Source organism: Octopus bimaculoides, chromosome 9 (genome assembly GCF_046866305.1).
Source record: "Octopus bimaculoides isolate indiv1 chromosome 9, ASM4686630v1, whole genome shotgun sequence".
NCBI lineage: Eukaryota > Metazoa > Mollusca > Cephalopoda > Octopoda > Octopodidae > Octopus > Octopus bimaculoides.
Genome location: NC_142936.1, coordinates 16,840,781 through 16,851,155, shown reverse-complemented (window position 1 = coordinate 16,851,155; position 10,375 = coordinate 16,840,781). Strand labels below are relative to the sequence as shown.

At 37.4% G+C, this 10,375-nt stretch overlaps 1 protein-coding gene across 3 annotated transcripts; it reads left to right on the top strand.

Annotated features, from left to right (window-relative positions):
• The first annotated feature begins 2,706 nt into the window (after positions 1-2,706).
• Positions 2,707-9,583, top strand: LOC106869643 (tubulin alpha chain). Of its 3 annotated transcripts, none has more exons than XM_089357189.1 (3): positions 2,707-2,834; positions 8,040-8,262; positions 8,376-9,583. In XM_089357189.1, exons 1-3 carry the CDS (start codon positions 2,832-2,834, stop codon positions 9,503-9,505), a joined length of 1,356 nt encoding a protein of 451 aa, XP_089213315.1. In that variant the 5' UTR covers positions 2,707-2,831; the 3' UTR covers positions 9,506-9,583. The 3 variants fall into 3 exon arrangements, with proteins under 3 accessions (XP_089213315.1, XP_089213316.1, XP_089213318.1); XM_089357190.1 differs by having other exon boundaries at positions 2,707-3,734; XM_089357192.1 differs by having other exon boundaries at positions 2,707-3,787.
• Positions 9,584-10,375: the final 792 nt, after the last annotated feature.

Genomic DNA, 10,375 nt, shown 5'->3' with positions numbered 1-10,375 from the left:
TGACATCAATTCATGTCTGCAAACGCATAGGGAAACCGTTTGATCCGTACCAAGCGCCTACTCAGCAAGGTTAAAAGTCCTCACGAACATGGCATTCTTTTATTCTTTCCTGATGAGAAAATCTTCGACCAAGACCAAAGGCCCAACAGAAGAAATGACAGATGGTTATGTGCAGATCTTTCTGATGTCGCTAGCAACTGTAATGGTTTTAGGAGTGGGGAGTAACGAAGTTTTATGTCATGCTACTTCATATCTTCCTTCCCACAGGGTTTTACAATTACTGAAATGCTGGAGACAGTTGTTCCGTCCTGGACGGATGAAGAGCGCCATGGAAGGCCAAACGTGTTTCAACAATGCTCAGCACTTTTTTGACAGAGCCCACATACCCCAAGAATGGACGTCAGACAATCTTTATGATTTCGTAACACCAAACTTGTGACCGCCAAACTCGCCAGACTTAAAATGGAGCGTTGTTGAAAGGGAGACATCTTCACAACATCTTAGCTTCACTGAAGACTGCCAATGTCTGCTGTCGAGTTGATGTCTGAAACGAATAAAAACCATTTAGTGCAGGCATGTTACAGATACTAATCCTGTATCGAAAGAGTCAATGAAGCTGAAGGCGGATTCATAGAATAATCTTATAAGAAAGCAAAGTAACTTGTTAGGAAAATATCTATAAGAGTTGAAAGTACGGAACAGCCATGTTGAAGTGGCGACAAACATTACCTATCAGTATAGTTACTACTTTCATCTCTTATAGAGATTTTCTAACTAGCTACTTTGCTTGTTGCAAGATCAGTGACTAAGTGTCACTTTAGAAGATGGTAGGGGTTCGCTCCCCTGGTTGCAATATATAGCGGGTGCAGATCGCATCGATAACCAGTTAGAGGAGGCTTCTAGTATACAAAAATTAAGGGGGAGATAAGTCAACTTTTTGCACTACTTTTTACACAACATAAACACTGGCGAAATATGACTTCTCTCAAAAAATGAACGGTAACGAACAGATTTGCTCCTTTTACAACGCTCGCAGTGTCATAATTTTCCATCAATAATGTTAGCACAAATCCGAAAACGGGTATTTTTGGCAAAAAAAAAAAAAAAATTGGGGAGAAAATGAGAGGGGGAGCGAAAGTCTTTCCAAGCACTGCCTTAAAGAGTTTTAGTCGAAGGAATCGATCCCGGGACTTATTTTTAGTAAGCCTAGTACTTATTCTATCGCTAAGTTAGGGGGACATTAACACCACCATCTGTTGTCAAGCGATGGTGGTGAGACAACCACAAACAGAAAGACAGAATACACACACACACATATATATATATGTGACGAGTTTCTTTCAGTTTCCGTCTACCAAATCCAGTCACAAGGCTTTGGTCGGCTCGAGGCTATAGTAGAAGACACTTACCCAAGCTCCTAGCCATAAAGGCATTACAAAGAGGGGACGAACAAGGAACCACGCCTGCGCCTATATGTATGCTAATTTTTAAAGCATGGTACATATATCCTTCGCTCGCTTTTAGCCAAACCGCTATGTTGCAGGGACGTAAACAAACCAAAACCGGTTAAGCGGCGGTGGCTGACACCCCCCCCCCCATATATATATATATATATACATATTATATATACGACGGGTTTCTTTTAGTTTCCGTTTACTAAATAGACTCATAAGGTTTTGTTCGACCCGGGGCTGTAGTAGAAGACATATGCCCAAGGTGCTACACAGTGAGAAACTGAACTCGGTTAGGAAGCAAGCTTCTTACTAGACATGCCTGTGCCTACAGAAGTATATTTAAAAATAACAAGTTAGCAATTATTTTCTAGTTTTAACTTCCAGTTTTTAACTTAACTACAATAAACATGAGACTGAAATAAGAGCTAGGGATGAAATAATTAGGAGCGGATGGAGCCGGTACAATTAGCCTGGTCTTTTCAGTTTCATGTATTTTTGAGAGGATTCATACTCTTGGAACGCGAAAAACCTTATTTTGCGTTGAGGAATTTTTTTAGGAAGCCCTGGATATGATCACATAAAGGCCTTAACAGAAATACACCAGTATGGCCGCAATTCAATGGCAGGAAAAAGAAACACGATTTCTACGTGAATTTATCGTATATACGTTGTATGTGTCGAGTGGTTTGTATATTCTGTGTGCGTGTGTGTTCGTAATTATAAGCGAGAAACGTGAGACTGGATATGTGTAAATGTGTGTTGGTGTCCGAGTCTGTGTTTATGTGTGTGTATATGTGCATTGTTGTTTGTATGTGTCGTCTGTATGTGTATGTGAATATGTGTATCGGTGTCCGTATGTTTATAAGTGTGTATGTGTATATGTGTATCGCTGCCTGTGTATGAGTCAAAACCACTGAACATAAATAAAAAAACAGAGGATGCAAATGAGAGAAGGATGAAAAGAGAAGAGGAGGAGATAAAGGACACTTGGCAAGGAATCTACTTACTCCATTGTATAGCGCAGTGGTTTTGTTAAAAGAGTAGCGGTTAGAGTAGTAGTGATAGAAAGAGGAGCAGTTTGAGGAGTGGCAATTTGTGTATGTGCATGTGTGTGCGTCTGGGTACGTCTGTGTGTGCGTATCTGTCTCTCTCATATACATAAACTCACACACATACACACAAGTATTTGTACATCTCTGTGTGTATATATATATATATTTATATATATAAAGAGAACACAGAATCTGCCGTTGTAAGTCAGTCTTTGACCTCACGTAAGGTACATCAAATCTGTGTGAGCGCCGATCGCACTGAGACATTAAGAACATATAACGAACCACCTTTATTTCGAGTATATAAAGAAAAACACTTATCAACATGGTAAGTTAGTTTTACTTTTTAAAAAATATAGATTTCTTTCGAGCTATAAATTGTTTCCAGAGAAGATACATTCTCTTTTTAATTAACATTTACATCTAAATTTGAAACGAATTTTTTTTTTTCGAGATATTGATATACCCGCAAACAAATTCTTCAGTTTTTCGAAATATGGGGTGAGACTTCTAGCAAAATGTAACAGCTTATGTACCATAGTTCTAATTAAGCAAGTTTATGCTTCAATATTAGCTTTTAAAATTAACAATGAAGTAGTTATTGTACTTTTAATACTTTCAAATACTTGACGCGTACATTCATATACCCACATGTATACGCAATAATCGTATATATTGAATTTTATCATCTGATAATTGTCATAATAGATGTTTAGCCCCAGGTCAATATGTGATCAACGATCCTCCTGTCATGATCATCCCCCTTGCTTGGTTCTTGCTTGGGGGATTTGAGATTTTGGCTGTTTATGTTCAGCAAGCATTTAAAGTGATATTGTAGAGGTTCGCCTCTACGTTAAATTGTAATTACTAGTGATTGGTTATCCATGTTTCTTTCTAATTTCATATCCCGTTCGAGACCACTTTGCATCTTCGTTCCTCCGAGCTTGGTAAAAAAGTAACTACTTGAGTATATAATAATTCAACTATATACGCTAAAAGGCTTTATTCCACCATGGCGACAGTCATTGACAACTACTCAAAAGAAGAAAATTGATTAACTAGATATGATCCATTGAAGAAGTAGCTGTCAATCTAACTCCTGCACTGAAAAAAACAAAAAGAAAGTTATAATGATCTTCGATCAGTGGTTGTCAAATGGTGTGCCGCGGATTTTAAAAAAATATAATTTTAAAACTTTAGAAATCCATATTAATGCCTGAACATTTTGGTAAACATGCTATTCATGATTTTATTATACACCAGTATGATTAATAAAATAAGGTCAGAAATAGTATTTATATTTCTGATTTCTTTTCTATTTTAAAACAGCTGTAACTTTACATGCGAAGTGCGGTAAAATTTTTATATCTAGTGCGCCGGAAAGTGAAAAAGATTAGGAACCACTGTCTCATGATGATTTTATCAGATACAAAAAGACTTAGTGGTTACGGTTGGAATGCTTTCTGATCAAAAGTTCTCTTATCCAAGGATGTTCTGGGCTGCCATCGCATTCCTTTATCGAAAATATGATGTAGTTTCGAAATAAAAGAACCCTTCCCTTATCTAACTCCCGTTTGAATTCGGGCACAATTTGTTTCGAACATCAGGTTCAGCATTTGAAATATCTTGGATTTGGTATTTCCTTCGCATAAATATGGAAGAATACATTTTTTTGCTTGCTTGCGAATTTTTTAAGAAAGTAACTATACGCTTTTAAATAGACATATTTTATGCATTTCCAATGAAAACGAAATGACAGCGATGTTTCGCTCAAGAAAATAATGTAAAATACTTTATGATTAAGAACGAAAATTGCAAGTTCTGCCATGCTTTAACAAATAAATTGGCGAAATCCCAAGAAATTTTCGAATGCCTAGTTCTACATTTTAAATGCTTTTCAATTGCCTACTTGGCAGCTTTCGATTCAACGTCATTCCTTTTTTTTCCTTTGAGAGAAAAGTTGCTGCTTTTTCTAGCAGACTGTTTAGGGGTTACAATGTAGCATCGATTCTCAGCCTTTTACCATGGGAATACATTTTAGCAAATCAATTTTGGTCTTTTCAAAAGTTTTGAAAGTAAAAGATCTTTCGTTTTAGTTGTTACACCACAACTTGAAGGCTCTTCTATTGGCCTTGAGACATGGCGTTTCATCCGTGGCTATCACGTCTATTTTTCTATGATAGCATAATTGAACGTACCATTTTATTTGTCTAAGACGTGATTTGGCTTTAGCATGTGTGTGTGTGTGTGTGTGTGTGTGTGTGATTGCCTATATATATATATATATATATATATATATATATAGTCCTGGTAGGATAGACTTAAATCAAAAAGCTTTCTAACTTATGCCGACTTTTATATTGATTTAAGACTCAGTTGTCGGGTTTGATTACAGGAAAATTTGAGTGCTTTGTGGAGCGGGTCTAGCTTTAAAATAAATCGGCCAATAAAGTAGACTTGTAATCAGACATTCCAGTCTTTTTATTTTAGAAATACACAGATTAAAATACTCTAAGAAGTATTGCCAATATTTCTAGCAGATCGAGTGACCATGTTGAGTTTGCCAGATTGGTTCTGACGAGTCATTAGAAGTTGGCATATGTAGGATTTAATTAAAAGCAAAGCCAATAGCAGCTAGCAACATGATCTCATGTAGCCCAGGAAGATGAGATCATCAGTACAGTAGCTGTTACTAAGCTTGTGAAGATTTGGTTAGCTTAACCTCGTGCTTGGGAATTGTATTTCCGCGCGAGTGTAGTCGATTACTTGGTGGATAATTGCCACATTTTAGAGAATAAGAAAAAATTAAAATTGCTTCAAATGTTCCTTCATTATATCCTGCGAATATTTCTTGAAATACACGTACCGGTTTTATTTAGACATTGTTAAGCTAGTATGAGAAAAAAATCGACTTTCTACGCACCATCCTGTTCGTTTGTCACTCTGTCTCCTTGAATATTTCTATTATTTTTACATTATACTGCTTATACTTTGTCTATGCCTATCCTATCATTTCCTCTACATATGAATCTCTTCACAGCTTTTGTTTTATCTATCACATGTCCTTCCTGCTTTAGTTTCTAACTTTCTCTAATCTCTTAAGTCTACTTAAATCTATTGTCTATAACGCTCTCTTCTATAGTCTCTTAGTCAGCAGCCTTTTTATTTAATTTTAATTTTAGGTTGTCTTTGATTAAGTAAGCCTTCCACTTAAAAATAGTTTACACCAGCTTTCTATGCAGCGTTAAGTTGGATAGCAAGGAGATTTGATAAAAGATTTGGTGGCATATCTTCAATTGGGTGCCCGTTCGACCACCTTCCTGAAAAATGCGCATTTCGTTGAAATACGTTTTCGAGGGTACAGGTTAATGATTTATGTTCAAATTTAGGAATTTTAAGAATTTCTGTACCTACTTTACTAGTTTCCATAACTTCTTTTTCTGTATTTGATATCTCGCAAGCGCATTTCTTCAAAATGTCATTAAAAGAAATTAAAGAAAGTTTTTAACAGAATCGTAATCTACACCTCAATTAACGAATCTGCAAAATTTTATTTAAAACTATGCGTTTTTCAGAAAGTTGTGAAGAATGTCAGACGTGTGTGGTGTCAGACCTGTGTGGACTATTTATAAGACTAAGCGACGGCGGAAAGACTCTTTTCATTAGCTTACTGTGAATCATTGCTCTTCCCATTACCTTGTTTCTTTTTTTAAGCTTGTTCTCACCCCTTCCCTTTGTTTTTGCCCTTTAGATTTCACCCCTTGCTCTTTAATAAATTGTGCCCTACTATACTTGCCTCGTCATAAGCTATTTTCTCTTCATTCTGTCTCATTCCTCTCGTCAATTAACAATCCTCCTTTCTCTCTATCGTGTTTCTTTATTCTTCCACCTACCTCACTCTTATATTCTCTCTTTCTCTTCTTTCGCACACGATTAATTTAGCAGGCAGATTCTCTTCGTCCTTACATTTTCGACTACTGCTATTCTCTCCGTTTCCTTTCTGCTCCTCTCTATTCTGCTTAATGACGTAATGCCTTAATTTTTGTTTTTTAATGAGCTCCGTTATTTCTTCACACGCTTACACTTCGCTTACACTTCGCTCAAAAACACGGAACTCTTGAGTTGAGCCAGTTTCCTCAAATACTCTTGTCTTCATTGTTTGCATTACACATACACACGCATACATACTTCCTTCGCAACATCCTCTGTATGCCATTACGCAACTAATTTTACTTCGGTCCAGATGGACTATATGTAATCTGAACCTTTCCCCACTTTTTTTTTTTTTTTTACGGAATGAAAAAATTTTTTTCAAAAATCTCAATTTCAAAATTTCGACCCCCCCACCACCGGTTTTTATATAGATCCACAGGGTAAACCTAACCCTAACTCAAACCCTAACCCTAACCCTAAACCTAACCCTAACATTAGTTTTGTGAGATTTGGCTGTTATTTCTAGCATGTAAATAGCCTGCCTGGTGGTGGTGGTGGTGGGGGGGGGGGGGTGAATTGAAATTTTTCAAACAATTTTTTTTCAGAATCGGAATCTCCATAGCCTAAAACGTGGGATTCCATAAACAAAATTAATAAATAAGGTGGGGGGGAAGGTTCAGATTACATATAGTCCGTCTCTACCTTTACTTCAATAAGAATTCCATTCTGTAATTCCGATATTACACCATGTCCTCCACTCTGTGAATACGTCCATATTTTTTTTGTTACCTTTGGAAGGACGTTTGAAAGGGAGCTTTTAATGCAGAGCTAGTTTAGCAGGTACTACTTAAAAAGAGTGGACCCGACGCGCGCACCCGCGTTGTCAGTACACTGATGCACGCACACGCTCAAGTCAGTGACACCAGCAATAAAAAAAAGAAACCCTTCACATGTATAAATACGTGTTAACTGTAAATGGGGGTGGGTGGGAATTAGCGAGGGTGCGCATGTCGGGTCCACTCCTTTTAAGTAGTACCAAGGTTGGGGAATTCATTCGCATGGTCCTTTGATTATCTGCAATCTTTTCCGGCGCTGCTCGCCTTGGTTACCCTTATAATGGTCGAGCAGGTTTAACAGCAACCAAGTTGCATAAATTTCACTGTACTGTCTTAGATAAAATCAAAAATTTTATACGAGATTGTTTAAAACCTTATTTTGTCCACATTGTATTGGACAAACTCTTTCAGTAGGTGCCGGATTTTGCTCATATTTAGGTTGGACTGTGTTGTATTTGTCAGTCTGAGAAACACTTTTCCATGCTAACACGCATTGTACGCCTTTATTTGAGGCAGTATTTTTACGGATGGATGTCCCCCTGTCGCTAATCTTATTGAAAAGCTGGACAAGTTAAAAACCAACTTAAAAACCAACAATATTGTGGTTAGTAGGATCTGGTGACACGGGTTGTGTTAGGTAGTTAATGTTTCAAGTTACCAAATTTCTTACTCTTAAATTATGTGTTTGTTATATTACAATATCGTTTAGTACATGTCTACAGACTGGTTTATTGCAATGAAATCGTTTTTCTTTTTTTCTCCAGAGGGAATGTATCAGTATTCATGTTGGACAGGCTGGAGTTCAGATTGGTAATGCCTGCTGGGAGCTCTATTGCTTGGAGCATGGAATCCAGCCAAATGGTCAAATGCCATCTGACAAAACTGTTGGTGGTAAAGATGATTCTTTCAATACTTTCTTCAGTGAAACAGGGTCTGGAAAACACGTCCCTAGGGCTGTTTTTGTAGACTTGGAACCCACTGTTGTTGGTGAGTATTTTCAGATGTATTTCTGTACCTTACTGTTAAATTTTGGAAATTCTAATGCCATTCAACTTTTGAACAGATGATTCACATGAGTTTTTTTGTTTTTTTACTTTCAGATGAGATTCGTACCGGTCAGTACAGACAACTTTTCCATCCCGAGCAACTCATCACAGGAAAGGAAGATGCAGCCAATAACTACGCCAGAGGTCATTATACTGTTGGAAAAGAACACATTGATTTAGTTCTTGACAGAATTCGCAAACTTGCTGACCAATGTACTGGCCTTCAAGGTTTCTTAATCTTCCACAGTTTCGGTGGTGGTACTGGTTCCGGATTCACATCTCTTCTTATGGAACGTCTCAGTGTTGACTATGGAAAGAAGTCTAAACTGGAATTCTCCATCTATCCTGCTCCTCAAGTAGCAACTGCTGTTGTAGAACCATACAACTCAATCCTGACCACCCATACCACTCTTGAGCACTCTGATTGTGCTTTCATGGTTGATAATGAAGCCATCTATGATATCTGCCGAAGAAATCTTGATATTGATCGTCCCAGCTACACTAACTTAAACCGTTTAATTGCTCAAGTTGTCAGTTCAATCACTGCCTCTTTGAGGTTCGATGGTGCTCTTAACGTTGATCTGACTGAGTTTCAGACCAACTTGGTACCTTATCCTCGAATTCATTTCCCATTGGCTACTTATGCACCAATCATTTCTGCTGAGAAAGCCTATCATGAACAACTGACTGTAGCTGAAGTAACAAGTGCTTGCTTTGAACCATCAAACCAGATGGTTAAGTGTGACCCACGTCATGGGAAATACATGGCCTGCTGTATGTTGTATCGTGGTGATGTTGTACCAAAAGATGTAAACGCTGCCATTGCAACTATCAAGACAAAGAGAACAATCCAGTTTGTTGACTGGTGTCCAACTGGCTTCAAGGTTGGTATCAATTACCAACCACCAACTGTTGTTCCAGGAGGTGATCTTGCTAAGGTTCAACGTGCCGTGTGCATGTTGAGCAACACCACAGCTGTTGCTGAAGCTTGGGCTCGTCTTGATCATAAGTTTGATCTGATGTATGCCAAGCGTGCTTTCGTTCACTGGTATGTGGGAGAAGGTATGGAAGAAGGTGAGTTCTCTGAAGCTCGTGAGGATTTGGCAGCTCTGGAGAAGGACTATGAAGAGGTTGGAGTTGACACATTTGCAGCTGAAGAGGAAGCAGAAGATGATGAATATTAATATCTTGCTCAATGATAAAATGTAACGATATATGCAAAAATTAATGTGGTCTTCAAAAATTAAAATATAAGATCCTTATATTGTTTTGTATGACTTTTCATTAAATTATGCTGGTTACGATTTCGTAACGTGGCAGAAATGTAATGAGAATATACTCCTTGGTTCATTCAACAGCAGTTGTCATTGTTAATGAAAACGGTCAAAATTAAAAATGATTGGAATTGGTTAAGTCAACTAACATCGGGTTTAATGTAAGGAGCATGCATATACTATTATTAATTTGTGAGCAAATTCGATCTGAGATATTTAAAATTAAGTTGCTCATCATACGAAGCTGGCTTAGCGATCAGTTGAGATTTGATGCAAGGGAGACAACTGAAAATTTTCAACAGTAAGATGAAGTGATTGAGTCTTGGTTAGTTTTCTGCTGAGTAAACCCTCGTCTATTTGTTGGTTCATAAAATGTTTCCAAAGGTGTTCTCATTGTCACAGTATGCAATGTATAGTTCTTAATAGCTACATAAAATCAATAAAGGATAGATTTCTTTTCATCAGTCCTTAGTATATAGTTACACTTAAATGCTTCATATTAAGAAGTGGGGTTGCCTGCAGGCTCTTTACTTAGGTTATAAGCATCTGTAAATATTTGTAGGAAATTAAGAGAGGAATCCAGTGGGTTAAGTCTGGAGAGAAATTTGGGTAACATTTCTAATGTTGAGTGAGGGGCCATTGTAATAGTGACAGGAACGGCACAGAAATAATAGTTTAAAACCCCAATAAAAAAAAAATGGAGAAAAACTAACCATTTCGATATTAGGTCAAGGTTGTTAGGCAGTAAACAAGGAAAAACAAAGTGAATGGTTTGTTTTG